This window comes from Pleurodeles waltl, chromosome 3_1, assembly GCF_031143425.1.
Source record: "Pleurodeles waltl isolate 20211129_DDA chromosome 3_1, aPleWal1.hap1.20221129, whole genome shotgun sequence".
In the NCBI taxonomy this organism is placed as follows: domain Eukaryota; kingdom Metazoa; phylum Chordata; class Amphibia; order Caudata; family Salamandridae; genus Pleurodeles; species Pleurodeles waltl.
The window spans coordinates 211,851,795-211,872,046 of NC_090440.1; the positions used below are offsets into that span (position 1 = coordinate 211,851,795).

A 20,252-nucleotide genomic window follows, 5' to 3' on the forward strand; every position below is an offset into this window, starting at 1 on the left:
ATGTTTTAGGAAGTTCTGAGAGCTATCACAGTAGCACAGGTGGACAGTTTTATTTTTGAGGCTACTTCACTCACCTAAGAAAGCTGTCCTTCTAATTCTGTTATTCTGTCCACTAAAGTCCCCAATGATCTACTGACCCAGAGAGCTGGTTTTAATTTAGAGGCAGAGTAGAAGTAGTTGTTGAACCCAGTAGTAACCTCCTTGTTTATTAATGTTTTCTCATTCTTTTTGGCGTAAAACATTTGTCTTGCTGTCTCTTGGTAAATAATTGACCAATGAGATGCCCAGTAGAGATGTTAAATCATCTCATATGATTGTACATATTATATATATACTATCATATAATACATTATTACATTATTAGCAGTATTTGTGTATCACAAGTTTGCCACTATTGTGGGTTTTAGCTTTGGAGGGCTGCCTTGAAGATGAGATGGCATGTGGGAGATGTCCGGGTATATCCATTTTAGAAGGTGCAGAGATAATTCACGAAGAATACATGGTTTAATAGCTTATGTTGCCACCTCAGCAGAAGGAAGGACATGCGCCATTGCAACAGAAAGTGGGTGGGATGACTTTCCTGCCTCGTGTGCATCCTATGCCACACACTCACCTGCACATAAACACATTCATCTTTGCTCAACACACCTAAATGTACTGCAACTCACCCCACACTTTTAGACACACCCAGGCATAACTGGCCATGTAGCATACACTGGTACACCATACTTTATGACATTAGATTAGGCCTGGGTGGAATTTCAGTTCCGCTGGAGTAATAGGAGTAATTTTGGTAATTCTGTGTTACTCTTTGACACAAAATTGCAGATAATTACGCAAATACTACTCCTTGGTATTCATTTTGTGCTGCATTTAGCAATATTTATTACAGCAAAAGGGCATCCATTTTGGATGTGAGGGTGCATTTTGCACTATGATAATAGCGCTAAATGCGAGAGTAAGTTGGGGAAAAATCAGACCCCAAAAGCACATTTAGTGAATGTGAGCAGCTGCTGCTATTTCTGTTCTTAGCACTGAGCACTATTTCTCTATGCAAAAAAATGCATCCTTGCACCCAAATGGACACGAGGGGGCATTTTTGAGCTAAGAAATAGCGCTAAACGCAGAGTTACTCTTATTGCATAATTCTGTGGAGTCTCATGGAATTCTTAGATAATTCCATGTGGTTACGATACACACGTTTCTGTGAGTTATGCCCACCCCTCCATTAGGGAGACATAGACATTGCCAGCACAGATGGTTTCCCCGAGCAGCAGTGAAAAGGCGAGTGAGTGAGTTCATATTTGCGCGTATTCCACCTAGGTCTCCCTAAACTCCCTTGGGCCTAATATTCTTCTCCACTTTTTTCCTTTTCCAGCTGGCTGTGCTGCTCACCCTCTCCGTACTGGTGAAGCGCAGGAGACTCTGCAAAGGATGGTTCAATGGAGTCCCTGGATTACTGAGGTACAGTAGGGTTCAGTGTTCCCTTTCGTACTGCTGTGCATGCAACTACCCAGTATCCTTTATAATTTCAGCCTGAATCCTACGTGGCTGCAATAGTGTCACAAGGTGAAATGTGCCTGCTATAGGTCTAGGGGTCTCAAACTGGCATGCACCAGCTAGGGGTAGCAGGCGGCTACATGTAAAGATGAGTTCTGCTGTCATCAAATTCTTCATCCATTTTTTGCATATTCAAAGATGGCTCCAGCTGGCCTCTAGTCATCCTTTCAGCTTCCCTTCTCCACAGCTTCTCCCTCTCTACTTTCCAATATGATATAATTCCATTCTCTGCTCATGACCTCATTACGTTGTCTGCTCATTACTATTCTACCTATGTTATCACCACACATCCCCCATATATATTGTGCAAATCATTATATAACACTGTTAGAAATTGGGTTTTTGGTTGGCAGTCAGGTTACCCTCTGTCGAAACAAGAACCCTCACTCTAGTCAGGGTAAGTCACACACAATCCAAAATTAGCCTGTGCCCACACTCTGGTAGCTTGGCACGAGCAGTCAGGCTTAACTTAGAAAGCAATGTGTAAAGTATTTGTGCAATAAATCATACAATACCACCATATAGCACCACAAAAATGCACCACACAGTGTTTAGAAAAATATATAATATTTATCAGGATAATTGTAGGTCAAAACGAATAAAGTTGCAATGTGAATTTGTAGAGATATCACTGAAAAGTGATATAGAGTGTCTTACGTCTTTAAAAAGCAAACAAAGGGGGTCATTCCGACCCCGGCGGTCAAGGACCGCTGGGGCCGGGGTCGGCGGGAGCACCGCCAACAGGCTGGCGGTGCTCCGCAGGGCATTCTGACCGCGGCGGTATGGCCGCGGTCAGAACAGGAAAACCGGCAGTGTCCCGCCGGTTTTTCGCTGCCCTGAGGAATCCCCCATGGCGGCGCAGCTTGCTGCGCCGCCATGGGGGATTCCGACCCCCTCACCGCCATCCTGTTCCTGGCAGTTCCGACCGCCAGGAACAGGATGGCGGTGAGGGGTGTCGTGGGGCCCCTGGGCGCCCCTGCAGTGCAGTAAGAGGGCCCCACTTTGAATTTCAGTGTCTGCTTAGTAGACACTGAAATTCACGACGGGTGCTACTGCACCCGTCGCACCCTTCCCACTCCGCCGGCTCCATTCGGAGCCGGCTTCCTCGTGGGAAGGGGTTTCCCGCTGGGCTGGCGGGCGGCCTTCTGGTGGTCGCCCGCCAGGCCAGCGGGAAAGCCAGAATGGCCTCCGCGGTCTCTCGACCGCGGAGCGGCCATATGGCGGTTCCCGCCATGCGGGCGGCGACCGCCGCCCGCCGGCCTCAGAATGAGGCCCAAAGTCTCTTTCAAGCACAAAGTACCTGGTTTGGAGTGGAAAATCTCCTCAGAGGGCCACAGAAGAAGAGATACGTGGAAAAAGGGTGTGCGCGTCGATTTCTCCCCAGCACACACGGACTTGCGTCGTTATTTTTCACGCGGGGAAGTCGTGCGTCGTTTTCCAGCGCGCGGACAGTCTCTTTCTGTGGATCGCGGGGATTACCAGATGTCCTGGGTCTGTGCGTGGATTTTCTTGCTTGTTTTCCGGCTGCACGTCGTTCTGCGGGGCTGCGCGTCAAAATTTCGATTTCACAGCAGGCGTTGCGTCGATTTCTCCTCTGGAGGTCGGGCGGCGTTGTCCTTGCGAAGCCGTGCGTCGAAGTTCCGGTCGTTCCGAAGGCGTCGCGTCGATCAGCGTCGGTGTGCGGCGTTTTTCTCGCCGCTGAACAAGCTCTGCGTCGAAAATTTCGGCGCACGGAGTGTCCAAGTGAAAAAGAGAAGTCTTTTTGGTCCTGAGACTTCACGGAACAGGAGGCAAGCTCTATCCAAGCCCTTGGAGAGCACTTTCACAGCCAGACAAGAGTTCAGCAAGGCAGCAGGCCAACAGCAAGGCAGCAGTCCTTTGTAGAAAGAAGACAGGTGAGTCCTTTGAGCAGCCAGGCAGTTCTTCTTGGCAGGATGTAGTTTCTGGTTCAGGTTTCTTCTCCAGCAAATGTCTGATGAGGTAGGGCAGAGGCCCTGTTTTATACCCAAATGTGCCTTTGAAGTGGGGGAGACTTCAAAGAGTGGCTAAGAAGTGCACCAGGTCCCCTTTCAGTTCAATCCTGTCTGCCAGGGTCCCAGTAGGGGGTGTGGCAGTCCTTTGTGTGAGAGCAGGCCCCCCACCCTCCCAGCCCAGGAAGACCCATTCAAAATGCAGATGTATGCAAGTGAGGCTGAGTACCCTGTGTTTGGGGTGTGTCTGAGTGAATGCACAAGGAGCTGTCAACTAAGCCCAGCCAAACGTGGATTGTAAGGCACAGAAAGATTTAAGTGCAAAGAAATGCTCACTTTCTAAAAGTGGCATTTCTAGAATAGTAATATTAAATCCAACTTCACCAGTCAGCAGGATTTTATATTACCATTCTGGCCATACTAAATATGACCTTCCTACTCCTTTCAGATCAGCAGCTACCACTTCAATACTGTATGAGGGCAGCCCCAATGTTAGCCTATGAAGGGAGCAGGCCTCACAGTAGTGCAAAAATGAATTTAGGAGTTTTACACTATCAGGACATGTAGACTATACAGGTACATGTCCTGCCTTTCACCCACACAGCACCCTGCTCTAGGGGTTACCTAGGGCACACATTAGCGGTGACTTATATGTGGAGAAAGGGGAGGTTTAGGCTTGGCAAGTACTTTTAAATGCCAAGTCGAGGTGACAGTGAAACTGCACACACAGGCCTTGCAGTGGCAGGCCTGAGACAAGGAAAAGGGGCTACTTAAGTGGTTGGCACAACCAGTGCTGCAGGTCCACTAGTAGCATTTAATCTACAGGCCCTAGGCACATAGAGTGCACATTACTAGGGGCTTATAAGTAAATTAAATAGTCCAATCAGGTATGATTCAAGGTTACCATGTTTTAAGGGAGAGAGCATATGCACTTTAGCACTGGTTAGCAGTGGTAAAGTGCGTAGAGTCTAAAAGCCAGCAAAAACAGTATCCAAAAAGTGGAGGGAGGCAGGCAAAAAGTTAGGGGTGACCACCCTAAGGCTGTCAGGTCTAACATGTGTCTCCCCCAGCTGAAAGTGGGGAGAGCTACCCGACCTCCTGGGAGCTCTCATCGCTAAGGCAGAAGTATCTGGAGAGACCATCAGCATTGGCGTGGTCAACCCCGGGGCGATGTTCCACCGTAAAGTCCATCCCCTGTAGGGAAATGGACCACCTCAAGAGTTTTGGATTCTCACCCCTCATTTGCATGAGCCATCTGAGGGGCCTGTGGTCTGTCTGAACCCGGAAGTGAGTCCCAAACAGGTAGGGTCTTAGCTTCTTCAGTGCCCAGACCACAGCAAAAGCTTCTCTTTCAATAGCACTCCACCTCTGTTCCCGTGGTAATAGCCTTCTGCTAATAAAGACTACTGGTTGGTCTAGGCCCTCCTCATTTAGCTGTGCTTGGACCGCCCCTATGCCATGCTCTGAAGCGTCTGTCTGCACAATAAATTCCTGGGAGTAGTCAGGGGCCTTGAGCACGGGGGCCGTGCACATGGCTTCCTTCAGGGAGTCAAAGGCTTTCTGACAAGCCTCTGTCCAATTCACCAACCTAGGTTGTTTCTTGGAAGTGAGTTCTGTCAAGGGTGACACAATGGTACCATAGCCCTTGACAAATCTGCGGTAGTATCCTGTGAGGCCTAAAAAGGCTCTCACCTCAGTCTGAGTTCTAGGTGGTTGCCAGGCCTTGATAGTTTCAATCTTGGCCTGGAGTGGCTGCACCTTGCCACCACCCACTAGGTGTCCAAAGTACACCACGGAACCCTGCCCAATCTGGCACTTACTAGCCTTGATGGTCAGGCCTGCCTGTTGCAGGGCCTGAAGCACCTCCTTGAGGTGGAGCAGGTGTTCCTCCCAGCTGGAACTGTAGACAGCTATGTCATCCAGGTAGGCTGCACAGAAGGCATCCTTGCCAGTTAGGACCCCGTTAACCAACCGTTGGAAGGTAGCGGGGGCATTTTTCAATCCAAATGGCATCACCCGGAACTGGTAATGGCCAACAGGGGTTGAAAATGCGGATCTCTCTTTAGCCCCCTCAGTCAGGGCGATCTGCCAGTACCCTGAAGTAAGATCAAACGTACTCAGGAACTTGGCAGCGCCCAGCCTGTCAACGAGCTCATTAGCTCGGGGGATGGGGTGAGCATCCGTCCGGGTGACTGAGTTGAGACCCCGGTAGTCCACACAGAACCGGAGTTCTGGCTTCGCACCTGGGGCAGTAGCCTTAGGGACCAACACCACTGGGCTGGCCCAGGGACTACTGGATTTCTCGATAACCCTTAAAGCTAACATCTTGGAGACCTCCTCCTTGATGCTGGCTTTCACCTTGTCAGATAACCTGTACATTTTGTTCTTCACAGGGAGACTGTCACCGGTGTCAATGTCATGAACACGGAGGTGGGTCAGTCCAGGAGTAAGGGAGAACAGGGGGGAGAACTGCTCCAACAGCTCATAGCAGTCTCCTTTCTGGTTTAGAGTCAGGGAGTCAGAGAGGATGACCCCTTTCACTGACCCATCACCTTCTTGGGCAGAGAGGAGGTCGGGGAGAGGTTCACTCTCCTCTTCCATTCCTTCATCTGTGACCAGAAGCATGTTGACCTCAGACCTCTCAAAATGAGCCATTAGCCGGTTGACATGGAGCACCCTTAGGGGGTTCCTAGGGGTTTGGAGGTCCACTAGGTAAGTGGCCTCCCATTTCCGCTCTTTTACTTCAAATGGGCCAGACCAGCGGTCCTGGAGAGCTCTAGGCTCTACTGGCTCCATTACCCACACTTTGTCTCCAGGTTGAAACTCTACCAGGGTGGCCTTCTGGTCATACCAGCGTTTCATTACCTCTTGACTGGCCTCAAGGTTACTTTGGGCCTCTTTCCAGAAGCGGGTCATCTGGTTGCAGAGGGCCAACATGTAGCTGAGCACATCCTGAGGGGGTGCCTTTGGAGCTCTCTCCAACCCCTTCTTGACAATGCTTAAGGGTCCCCTGACAGGGTACCCATAGAGAAGCTCAAAGGGACTGAACCCCACCCCCCTCTGGGGGACCTCTCGGTAAGCAAAGAGAAGGCATGGTAAGAGAACGTCCCACTTACGCCTCATGGCCTCAGGGAGGCCACCAATCATGCCCTTCAAGGTCTTGTTGAATCTCTCCACAAGACCATTAGATTGGGGGTGATAGGGTGTGGTGAACTTGTAGGTTACACCACACGCATCCCACAGAGACTTCATGTATGCAGACATGAAGTTAGTGCCTCTGTCAGACACTATCTCCTTTGGGAATCCCACACGGGTAAATATCCCCATCAGAGTTCTGGTCACCACCGGTGCAGTTACGGTCCTCAGAGGGATTGCCTCTGGGTAACGGGTGGCATGGTCCACCAAAACCAGGATGAACTTGTTGCCTAAGGCAGTTTGGGGGTCCAATGGACCAACAATGTCGATGCCCACCCTTTCAAAGGGGGTGCCAACGACAGGAAGTGGAATCAGGGGGCTTTTAACCCTTTTCCCTGCTTTACCACTGGCCTGGCAGGTAGGACAAGATCTACAGAACTTATCTGAGTTTGTCCTCATTCTAGGCCAATAAAAGTGTGTAGCAAGCCTGTCAAAGGTCTTGCCTTGCCCCAAATGTCCTGCCAGGGGAATGTCGTGAGCCAGCCCCAGTAGGAAGGTTCGGTAACACTGGGGGACCACCAGCGTACGCGCTGCCCCATAGACCGGAACCTTAGGCTCACTGTAGAGGAGATCATTCTCCCAATATATGTGGTGATCGCCAGAGGCTTCACCTGCCGCCTGGTCTGAGGCTTGCTTCCTCAGACCCTGTAGAGTGGGACATTCTTTCTGCGCCTTGCAGAATTCCTCCCTGGTGGGTCCACCCTCAACTTGCCAGCCAGCAAGCTCCGGTAGGTCACCTAGGGTGGCAATGTCTTCCCCAGTTGGCTCGGGAGCCTCCTCCTCAGGAGCCCCGTCAACCACTGCGGGAACTTCTGGGACCGGTTTCCCGCACCCCTTGCCCCTCCTCTTGGCAGCTCTCTGGGCCATTGTTCCAGGCTCCAGATGCCCTTGACTTCCCTCTTGGTCAGCCATGGACCGTGTGGTCATGCAGACCCACTCAGGTAACCCTAACATCTCCAGGTGAGATCTGAGCTCCACTTCTTTCCAAGCAGTATGCTCAAGATCATTGCCTAACAGACAATCTACAGGCATGGCAGGACTCACAGCTACTTTCAGAGTACCAGAGACACCCCCCCCACTCAAAGGGAACTAGAGCCACCGGTAGGTGACTCTCACGATTGTCAGCGACTATGACCTGGTGGAATGTATTAGGGACTATCTGCTCTGTTGACAGCAGCTGACTCTTGATAGTAGTCATACTGGCTCCTGTGTCACGCAGAGCCTCCACCTTCTTCCCATCAATGGTGACCCACTGCCTGTACTTGGAAGTATTTTGGGGCATGTGGGCTTTGGGCACCATTTCTCCTTCTCCCAGGGACACTAGGGAAATCTCTACCTGTTCCCCAAAGCTATCTGGGTCCATCTCCCCCCGAGCGCTACACTAGTCAACCCAGGTGTCGGTCCGGTAGTAGACGGTGCTCTCTTGGAGCACTGGGGGTCGCCTTTATAGTGACCATACTGGTAACACTCCATGCATTTGGGGTTGGATTTCCCTGACCTATCATATGTCCCTGGCTTTTTCCCAAATCTGGAAAAGGAATGGTTGCCACCCCCTCCCTGGGAATTCTTTTGGGGGCCTTTGGAGAGTTCCTTATCTGTAAGTTTATCTCCCCCCTCTTTCTTCTGTTGGGAACCCTGGCCACCTTTGTGGGTGTCCCCCCCAGGTACCTTCTTGGACACTCTGGTGCTAACCCAGAGGTCCGCCTCCTCAGCAAGCTTCCTGGGATCAGTCAGCTTACTATCCACTAAGTGCTGGCGCAACTCTGTAAAAGTAGTATTAAGCATATGCTCTCTCAGAATCAAGTCATATAACCCTTTATAATCATCTACTTTGTTGCCCCGCACCCATCCATTCAGTGCCTTACTGGAAAAGTAAAAGAAATCTACCCATGTTTGTGTGGTTTGTTTGGTGCTGTCCCTGAACCTCTGACGGTATCCCTCAGGGGTCAACCCAAACTTGGCAAGTAAAGTGGCTTTCTGAAGTGGGTATGTGTTTTAATCAGGTTGATCCAATGTGAGAAGTGTGTCCCTCCCCAATGGCGGCACATAACCCCACATAGCTACCCCCCATTGCCCTTCAGGAACCTCATGAGCCCTTAGTGCAACTTCATAAGCAGCTAACCATTTATCTATGTCATCTCCCACCACAAAACTAGGCACCACATTTTTGGGTATACGAACCTTCTTTTCTCCAGCAGGTCCTGTCTGTATGCTGCCACCATTATTGCTGGATTCAGACTGTCTCGCCTTGATCTCCAGCTCCTTGAGACTCAGTTCATGAGCCAACAATAGTTTCTTTTCAGCCAAAGCTCTCTCAGCCTCCACCTGTTTGGCTGCTCTTTCAGCTTCAGCTTGTTGGGCTTCTCTTTCAGCTTACATTTTTTGGCTGCTCTTTCAGCCTCAGCTTGCTTGGCTTCTCTCTCAGCCCTTCTTTCCTCCTGTTGAGCCTCAATTTTCAGTTTTGCCATTTGCAATTGGAACTCCCTTTCCTCTCTCCTTTCCTCTGCGGTTAGGCTTTGCACAGAGACACTGCTCCCTGGTCTGGAAGGGGGCACAATTGCAGTGGTAACATCATCCACAGATAGCAACAAATCCTCTGAGGGGCCATTTTCTGGCTCCTCTTTCTCATCATTCTCTTCTAAATGGGCTTCTGCCCAGGCCCTCAGCGCCACTTGAAAGTCCTCCTTTTTGGAGGCCCCTTGGGTGGGTACCCTCATTGCCCTGCAGAACCCTCTTAGCTGTTTGACTGTATATGTATCCAACAGGACTAGGTCAAAGTCTCCCATTTGAGACCCAGTCAGAGACATGTTGAGTGAGGATTTAGTTTTTGAAAATTGTCAGGAAGAAAAAAAACGATATTTTGCAAAAAGAGATAAAAATCAAGTTGACCTTCAACTGTGGGTAGGTAGTGAAATACTTAGCTACTGTATGTCACTGCACAAACACAAGTCCTATCCTCACCGCTGATCACCAATGTTAGAAATGGGGTTTTTGGTTGGCAGCCAGGTTACCCTCTGTCCAAGCAAGAACCCTCACTCTAGTCAGGGTAAGTCACACACAATCCAAAATTAGCCTGTGCCCACCCTCTGGTATCTTGGCACGAGCAGTCAGGCTTAACTTAGAAAAGGCAATGTGTAATTGCAATAAATCATACAATACCACCATATAGCACCACAAAAATGCACCACACAGTGTTTAGAAAAATATATAATATTTATCAGGATAATTGTAGGTCAAAACGAATAAAGTTGCAATGTGAATTTGTAGAGATATCACTGAAAAGTGATATAGAGTGTCTTAAGTCTTTAAAAAGCAAACAAAGTCTCTTTCAAGCACAAAGTACCTGGTTTGGAGTGGAAAATCTCCTCAGAGGGCCACAGAAAAAGAGATACGTGGAAAAAGGTTGTGTGCGTCGATTTCTCCCCAGCACACACGGACTTGCGTCGTTATTTTTCACGCGGGGAAGTCGTGCGTCGTTTTCCGGCGCGTGGACAGTCTCTTTCTGTGGATCGCGGGGATTACCAGATGTCCCGGGTCTGTGCGTGGATTTTCCTGCTTGTTTTCCGGCTGCGCGTCGTTCTGCAGGGCTGCGCGTCAAAATTTCGATTTCACAGCAGGCGTCGCGTCGATTTCTCCTCTGGAGGTCGGGCGGCGTTGTCCTTGCGAAGCCGTGCGTCGAAGTTCCGGTCGTCCCGAAGGCGTCGCGTCGATCAGCGTCGGTGTGCGGCGTTTTTCTCGCCGCGGAACAAGCTGTGCGTCGAACATTTCGGCTCACGGAGCGTCCAAGTGAAAAAGAGAAGTCTTTTTGGTCCTGAGACTTCAGGGAACAGGAGGCAAGCTCTATCCAAGCCCTTGGAGAGCACTTTCACAGCCAGACAAGAGTTCAGCAAGGCAGCAGGCCAACAGCAAGGCAGCAGTCCTTTGTAGAAAGCAGACAGGTGAGTCCTTTGAGCAGCCAGGCAGTTCTTCTTGGCAGGATGTAGTTTCTGGTTCAGGTTTCTTCTCCAGCAAGTGCCTGATGAGGTAGGGCAGAGGCCCTGTTTTATACCCAAATGTGCCTTTGAAGTGGGGGAGACTTCAAAGAGTGGCTAAGAAGTGCACCAGGCCCCCTTTCAGTTCAATCCTGTCTGCCAGGGTCCCAGTAGGGGGTGTGGCAGTCCTTTGTGTGAGAGCAGGCCCTCCACCCTCCCAGCCCAGGAAGACCCATTCAAAATGCAGATGTATGCAAGTGAGGCTGAGTAGCCTGTGTTTGGGGTGTGTCTGAGTGAATGCACAAGGACCTGTCAACTAAGCCCAGCCAGACGTGGATTGTAAGGCACAGAAAGATTTGAGTGCAAAGAAATGCTCACTTTCTAAAAGTGGCATTTCTAGAATAGTAATATTAAATCCAACTTCACCAGTCAGCAGCATTTTATATTACCATTCTGGCCATACTAAATATTACCTTCCTACTCCTTTCAGATCAGCAGCTACCACTTCAATACTGTATGAGGGCAGCCCCAATGTTAGCCTATGAAGGGAGCAGGCCTCACAGTAGTGCAAAAACGAATTTAGGAGTTTTACACTACCAGGACATGTAGACTTCACAGGTACATGTCCTGCCTTTCACCCACACAGCACCCTGCTCTAGGGGTTACCTAGGGCACACATTAGCGGTGACTTATATGTGGAGAAAGGGGAGGTTTAGGCTTGGCAAGTACTTTTAAATGCCAAGTCGAGGTGACAGTGAAACTGCACACACAGGCCTTGCAGTGGCAGGCCTGAGACGAGGAAAAGGGGCTACTTAAGTGGTTGGCACAACCAGTGCTGCAGGCCCACTAGTAGCATTTAATCTACAGGCCCTAGGCACAAAGAGTGCACATTACTAGGGGCTTATAAGTAAATTAAATAGTCCAATCAGGTATGATTCAAGGTTACCATGTTTTAAGGGAGAGAGCATATGCACTTTAGCACTGGTTAGCAGTGGTAAAGTGCGCAGAGTCTAAAAGCCAGCAAAAACAGTATCCAAAAAGTGGAGGGAGGCAGGCAAAAAGTTAGGGGTGACCACCCAAAGGCTGTCAGGTCTAACAAACACCTATACATAACATTACAACAATTTACTACATACTACATATACTATTAGTGTCAACACTTACACTAATCATAACATATATATTATACAGAAAATAAATACATCAATTTGATTAGGTTTTGCATATTACTTCTCTACACTTACTTCCGCAATGTACCTTTCTTCCTTATTCTCTCACTTTACACACATCTCCCATACTCCACGTAGTTCTGTTTTCCAAAATTATCACATTCATCTTAGATTCCTTCACTCTACACAAATTGGAATATTTACTATCTCTCTTTCAAATAAAGACAAATCTCCTCTTACATCACATCTCTTCACACATTTCCTCTTGTTATAATGCTGTTTTTGAGATTCCTTAACTTTTTTCCTCAATTTCTCCAGATCAACTATCACATCCACTCTCCCATTCAACCAAGTGTGACATTTCTTTTGGCCTGATTCTTTTCCTTTCAAAGTTACAAAAGGTGGTGCCCCCGTTACAACCTGAGTAGCTGTTCTGTGTGCCCAAATCACCCTTAACTCTGTTCTCCACTGAAGTTGATTGGCTAAGGATAACTGGGTATTTTGCATTATCAATTGATTCACCCCCTCTACTAATCCATTAGCCTGTGATCTGAAAAGAGCTATTCTTTCATGGTCTATTCCCATTCTCAACAATTGCACCCTATTACCGGACACAATGGTTTTAGGAATTCCCTCTTCCATGAAAACTTCTTCTAGAAATTCTATGACCCCAGCTGTGTTCACTTGTTCCATAGTCTTGAAAACAAACCATTTGGTGTGGTAGTCTACCAACACCAGTATGTATTTATTTGTTGACCCCAACCTTGCTATAGGTCCTAAAAAATCAAAAGCTAATTTCTCCAGTGGCTTTTCAGGAAACACCATACATTCCAATGTAGGTTGCCTTATTACTTTAGTTGTTTTGCTGTTGGCACATGCAATGCAAGTTCTCACCTTCTCCTCGATATCACTGTCCATGACAGGCCACCAGAATTACTGTCTCACTTTGCTTTTCGTTACTTCATTTCCCAAATGTTCCTTGTGCAATATTAACAATATCTGTCCGAATCCCAACAGGAGGAATAATTTGATTTCTTCTCATCAACTTTCCATATTTTTTACTCTACTCTTTGACTTTAAAATATTCACTCAATTCGTTCCTCAATTAATTTTTTCGGCCCGTCCATTTAGTTTCTTCCCTTCCACCTCTTTCATTACAACATCCTCATTTTTTCAACATTCCACTCTTCTATATTTATTGCCTTCTGTCCTTTCATTCCACACTCCCTCCAGTCAAATACCTCTTCAATAAATTCCTCTTTATTTACTGCCATTCCTGATAGAGAACCTTCCACCACGTTTCCCTTCTTTCACAATTTCCACCTCAAAATTATACTTCACGGCAATCATCTTGATATAGAAGGTGTAACATTCCCTTCCAAACCTCTTCCCTCATTGAAGTCAAAGGTTTATGGTCCGTTCTAACTTGAAAAGATAATCCCAGACATAAAATTGAAAGTGATTTATTCCCCAGCAATGAGCCAAGGGTTCTCTTTCTGTTACAGAATATTTATTTTCTTATCCCTGTAATCTTCTAGATGAAAAACCAGCTACACATGCTGTGCCATCTTTGATCTGTGTTAATATTGAATCAATACCCACATTACTTGCATCTGCAATATATATGTTTCTCCTGTAATGTCAAAGTGTCATAACGTAGGAGCTCTCTTTTCACTTCCTCAAATGTATGCTCACATTCATATTCCCACTCTCCGTACTGGTGAAGCGCAGGAGACTCTGCAAAGGATGGTTCAATGGAGTCCCTAGATTACTGAGGTACAGTAAGGTTCAGTGTTCACCTTTTTTCACCAACTTTATCTAAGGTTCTACTACATCTGCAAACAGTTTTTACAAACTTTTAAGCAATACTCTGCGAGTCCCAGAAACTATTTCAGTTTGTCCTTATTGGAAGGCCTTGGTGCTTTCTCAATTGATGTTATTACACTTTTCTTCAGTTTTATTCCTCCATCGCTTAAAACATGTCCTAATTGTGTTAATTCTCTTTTTCTAATCTGCCATTTTTCTTTAACTGTTAACCCTTGTATCTCCGGTCGCTTTATCACTTCTTCAAATAACTGATAATGTTCTTCTTCACTCCTTCCCACAATGAGGATATCATCCTGAAAGCACAGTCTTGATCCATGTTGCCAAATATGTTTTTCATAATCCTTTGGAAGACTGCTGAGCCTAAGGCGAGCCCAAAGGGCATTCTTTTGTAATGAAAAACTCCCAACAGAGTAACAAATGACGTTGGAGGTCTCAATTGCACATGCATATTGACCTGATGTTATACAGCTGTCATGTCCAATACACTAAACATGACTTCCTTACCTTTACTTGTCAGCATTTCAGATATATTAGAAAGTGGTTGCCTATCCACCCAGATATTTCTATTCAGATCACACAAATCTATGCATAACCTAATCTGCCCTCCTTCCTTTGGTGCTACTACAACTGGCGACAACCATTCTGAGGCTTCAATTGGTTATATAATCTGTTCTTCCAGTAGTTTATCCAATTTTTTTTGTAAAGGCTTTCCCATCATGTTAGGAATGTTCTCCACGTGTTGGACAACCAGCTTAGCACCTTCTTTCAGTATTGTTTTGTGAGAAAAAACCTTTTAACACTCCCAATTCATCAGAAAATACATATGGGTATATCTTTACTAAGTCATTCCGATTACCTCAAGTACTTCTCCAACTTCTTGTCTCTCCGCCACCCTCCTTGGTTCTTTTGCATTTGGATTTATTATTATATTCAAATCCTTTTGATGACGCCATCCCAATAAATCTGAACCATAATCTGTAACATATACTCATTCATAAACAGCTTTCTCTTTGGATTTTATCACCTAATCCATTCCTAGACTCTCTATTCTTCTACCTGCAAACCCTACAGCTTTGTACACCAGATTCCCTCAATTGTGACTTTTCAAAGCAGTTCCATTTATTTTCCTAAGTTTTTTTAAATTTAAGAGTAAATCTCGAATCCACCAACACTTTTATCATCACATTGTTCAGTAATATTTTACAATGTGTTTTTTCTAAAGGATCATTACTCTTCAATTTCATTCCTTGTAGTTCCAGTATCTTTCACTCTGTAAAATATCACTTTTCCCCTAATCTTTTTCTTCTATCTCTACTTCTAAGATCAATTCCTCAGTACCTTCACAATTACCATGAATCTGTTCTTCAATCACTTGTATGGATGTCCTGCATACTTTAGCAAAACAACCTCTCCTTTCACAGTTCCTGCAAATTATGTTTCTTGCTGCACACACTGTGCTGGATGTAATAAGCCCTGGAGTTTCACACGGAAAACATTTTATCTCCTCCAATTAGTGCTCTTCTGCTCTACATCTCCTTCAACTTTATTTCTGGGACACGCCAATGTTTTCTTCATGTCACACTTTCTCTCACTCTTTTTTTTTTTCTACCAAACACAACCCCTATCTCATTTATTGTCTTGTCCTTCTGATTGTCACTTGTGTTCTCTATTCCCTTTATCCACTGCACTGTATGTTCCATCTCCTTAGCGATTTGAATGGCTTTGTTTAAGCTTGGATCTGTAATTAAGTTTTTCTTTTATTCTTTTACTATTAGTGCATCACACTATTTGATCTCTTATTAACAAATCTGTTAGTTGTTCAAAATGACAAGATAATACTAGCCCTCTTAGCTCAGCCACGTATGATGCAATATTGTACTCTTCTTTTTGGATTCTTGTAAAGAATTTATGTCTGTCCAAAACTAGATTTGCTTTCTGAGTAAATTGTAAGCCTAACATTTTCATGGACATCTCAAAGACATTATTGGTCTGACCATTACCCATTCCTAACAACACTTCAGGTAATTTTTCATAAATCCATCTCCTTGTATGATGAAGCAGAATAGCATGCCGCTTAAGTGGTCCATATCTGTTTCCTCAAATGGCCAGTATATAGGTATTGAATATTTTCTTCCACTGTTTCCATGGTATAAATGGTTCTCCTGGTGTTGATAAGAATGGTTGAGGTGATGTCATGCTTTATTCTGCCATTTCACTGCAAGAAAAGTAATATAACAGACAAAAATAAAATCAAATAACAATCTAATATAATAATTTTCATGTAACAAACTAAAATATTTATCTTACATAATAACACCATAATTCATTCCGTTTTGTGTTCTTTGTTTATGTCCTTTTATGTTCTATCTTCCTCTTCATGCGTTTTGACTAGATATTTCCTGATAGTCCTACTTCTGTGTTGTCAGTTACTGGTATTTCTCTTCAGTCCAACATGTCCTGGTATTGTTATGAATTACAGCCTGATTACGACCTTGGCAGATGGGATACTCCATCACAAATGCAATGGATATCCCGCCACCTGTGTTACAAGTTCCATTATAACCTAGGTAACTAGTAAAATGGCGGGCGGTATAACTGTCACGTTTGTGAGAGAGTATCCCATCCGCCAAGGTCGTAATAAGGTCCCAAATGACTAGTAAAGTGCTTATATTCTTTAATTGATTAACACTGATTCCTATAATCCCAATATGTTCTACATACGAAGCACCCTCCTCGCCTCGTATTTCAGCCTCAGACTTCAGGCTTAACTGGGACACATGCTGCTTCGTTGGGTCAGCATGTGCTGAAGCTTTAATTAGGGAAGGCTGCATGCGGGACTCTCTCTCCTCACGCCAGCGGTTTCCATGGAGCTCGCATTGATGAGGGTTTCCTTAAACATGCGCTGCTTTGTCTTTTCACAAGCTAAAAGAAGAGATGATGGACGGAATGCTGAACAATGCAAACATTCACCCCCAGTCACAGAAATCTGGGTTTAATCCATTTGTTTTTTTTGCCCATCATGCCAGCCCAGTTTGGACCCAGACATATGCAAATCAGTCTCGACCCTGCTCCCCATGGGAACAGTCCAGCACAAACTGCCAGTCCAGGACCTCCCTGAAACGAAAACTTGTATCCTGGGACTGGTTTCAGAGTATCACCCCTTATTAGCCAGGCTAGATTGTTTCCAGTGAGACAGTGAGCACAGGACCCACATCTGGGCATAGTAAAACAAACAGATGATGGACGGAATACTGAACAATCCAAACATTCACCCCCAGTCACACAGATCTGGGTTTAATCTATTGTCTTTTTTCCCACCATGCCACCCCAGTTTGGACCCAGACATATGAAAATCATTCTTGACCCTGCCCCCCATGGGAACAGTCCAGACTGAACTGCCAGGCCAGGTCCTCCCTGGTCCGGAAACAAGCATCCCGCAACTGGACCTGCCTGAGCCCTGCTGGCCTCTGCTGGAGTGAGTTTCGGAGCCCAAAATGGTGCCTTCTAGGTCTTGGACTCTTGGTGTGGCATCAGTTGATCTCCACCTTGAAGAAAAGTAGAAATTCTGAAGTTCTGGGCTGTTCGGAACCACAAACTGGCCTGTTCTCGCCAAGATCTTGCCGACCACCAACATGAGGCTTCGATGAACTCAACTCTTCACACTACAGCGAATGCCAGCAACGATCAGCAACATGAGATCTGCATTTCACATTACAGCAGCGCCAGCTCCTGATGACCGCCAACTAAAAGCTTCAACAACAACAGGATCTTCTCACCATTTGTGCTACAGCAATGACCATCTGTGATGCTCTCCCTGCTCCTCGCGGCTGTCTCCACCATCAACTGGACTCATCACACTGGCCTTTAGAAGATAACTTTTTCAGCAGACTAACCTGGTCCCTATATCCAGTCCATACTCCAACGCAGTCGACCTGAACTTGTGACTTTCACCTAGTCTTGCGCGACTAGATAGCCGCCAGTGGTGCTTTGTGGTTTTAGGTATTATACTTTCCTGAAATCTTTGAAACTAAATATGTCTGGTTCCACTGGTTGGATTTTTTGTTGTTTTGGACAAATAGTTTATAAAATGTCACTCTGTTTCTAAATTGGTGTGAGATTTTACCGTTTTGTGTTTTCACTTTTTTGCTATTTGAGTGCTGCATAAATACTTTGGCATTGCCTCTGAGTTAAGCCTGCCTGTTTTTGTTCCAGGCTAACAGAGGGTTAAGCACAAGTTAATTTAGTGAATTTTGTCATACCTGGCATTGTCAAGTAATGTCTTTTGATGTAAAATGTCATTATTTTTTTAAATATGAGCATGTTCAGAACTTTTGCCTTTTGCAAACCTTTCAAAACAAATCTCTTCAGGTTACCAATCCTTCATAATTGCCAAAATATTCTTTGTCTTCTTCTTTTTATGTTATTTTTTTCTCTTTTTTGGTTACATTTTCACTTCTTCTCATACCTTGATCTTGGTTTGGCCCAAGAAATATCTAACACAAAAACATTACAAAATGAAGTAAAACCTCTATGTGGAGAGCTAGAAGGAGATAGGGAGTATCTAGAACAGCACCCAGGCAAGGAAGGCGACATTGGTGGAGCTGGCCAGCAAGTTACCTAGTAGGGAGCAAAAACTATGTCATCTGTTCACATTAGGCCACCAAAGAGCTTGTAATTGGACTTAAACATTGATGGCAATGATCTATTAGGGAAAGATCATTATCTGAAAGACCTTTGGGTTGGACCATTGATTTGAGGTTTTTAAGAATTAAGAAGGGTACACTACCCTTTTTGCCTTTACCTTGTGAAAATTAGGCCAAAATTGTCTCTTGGATGTTATTGATTTTGTGTTTGTAAATGAGGGCTAGATATTACTGTAAGGAAAGTATCCCAGAAGGTCTCTGGCTGTTTGGTACATAGTGAAGGTACGTAGGAGAGCAAGGCTTTTAATAGACGTCATGAGATCAAAGGCAGTGGATGCTGAGAGTAATAAAAAGTGAATCTGGAAATTCTATGGTACTTGAATCAGTTGTAGAACCATTAGTGGAGAAGTGATTAGATGGTCTATAAAGCCAAACAAGACTAGATAAAGTTTACTAAAATGTGAAGTTTAATAGGGAGATCTGACACAATTTGGAACATGGAATCGATGAACATAGAATTAAATTTGTTTTTGAGAAATATATAATTAACAATAACTCTTTGGCACCATCCTAGTTTGACCCACCCATATTTGCCTTTGGTGTTTGCCTCCCTACTTTGTTTCATTGCTTTTTCCATGATTTTGTTATCATTGTTAATGTTGTATGGAGCACATGCATTTAGTTAATACCAGGGTCTCTATTCAAGTTAATACTTATTATATTTATTTACACTGAGCATTGTAAAACACTTGCATGTCACCTATGCCACTCCAGACCCCTATGTTCATTTTAAATTACACTATTCTTCTTGTAGCAATTCAAAAAAATCTATGTATCCACCAAAGAGATAGGGTGTGAATCAGGATTCCAGGGTCAGTGATAGGTGGGAGGATTGGTAAAGGCACCTGATGCAGGTCTGCCTGGATCTAGGATGATCTTATTCTTCCTAATACCCATCTATTTGTGATCTCCCTTCCAGCCCTGTGAACTTCTTGGGCCAGGATGGGCAGAAAGCAGGGGCCGCAGCTGTCTTTGGAGTGCTCTTCTGCTCTCTCTGCAGGCTTGTCCTGGATCCGAACCCTCTGCCTTTCCTGACTGACTCATCTCTGCAATATCGAGGTAAGCTTGTCTTCCCGGTTGGCCTTACTCAGGAGTGCGGACATACAAGGTCCGACCTACTTCATTTATTGGATGCTGTCTGTTATAACATCGCATGTTTGCTACCTTGCAATGCTGTTGCATGGGCTCGGCTGCAGCCCTCCTTTTTTTTTGTTTAAAGTTGGAATTAAGCGTGTAGGCCCATGTAACCAGAAGCATGATGAAAATCTCACTTTTTCGTGCACTTTTTGCTCTTGAACCTCTGCTACTTTCTGTTCCAACCATTCTTAAAATATTTTCCCTGCTCTCCTGTACCATATTCTTCACATATATTGCAATATTCTGCTTACTCATTTATTCATTCACACATTCTCTAGCCTATTCCAATTTCTTCCATTTTCTCTCCCCACTATTTCTCTCTTTTTCTCACCCCCTTATTTTTCTTCTTTTGTCCTTTTGTCTCATTCCCATAACATTGTAATGTTTTCCTCCCACTCAGCTCATATTACTAGCTTTTAGTTTCTGTTTGCTTCTTTGTTTCCAACTATTTGCTGCAATGGAATACTATTTGCGTATGGTCAAATAGATTTTGCATCATGGCTTACTTTATCATCACTGCACCTTTTTCCTCTCACCTTCTGTCTCCGACTCTTTTACATCTTCTTTTCCTATATGCTTCAACCTTTGCTTACTCACACTTTGTTTACATCACCCATTCTTACCTTAAAAAGTTGTTGGCTTTAGTGTAATATGCATGTCCCGCCCACATACTGTTCTTTATCTGGGGTCATCTGCCTGGTCAGTCACTCTTTTACATAA

At 45.3% G+C, this 20,252-nt stretch overlaps 1 protein-coding gene across 2 annotated transcripts in view; it reads left to right on the forward strand.

Moving 5' to 3' along the window:
- STRA6 (signaling receptor and transporter of retinol STRA6) overlaps positions 1 to 20,252 on the forward strand; it is a 276,453-nt gene that overhangs the window by 117,794 nt on the left and 138,407 nt on the right. For both annotated transcript variants that reach the window (XM_069222218.1, XM_069222219.1), the window contains exons 4-5: positions 1,379 to 1,464; positions 19,315 to 19,454. In XM_069222218.1, coding sequence (XP_069078319.1) covers positions 1,379 to 1,464; positions 19,315 to 19,454 — 226 coding nt within the window. The remainder of the gene's footprint in view (positions 1 to 1,378; positions 1,465 to 19,314; positions 19,455 to 20,252) is intronic.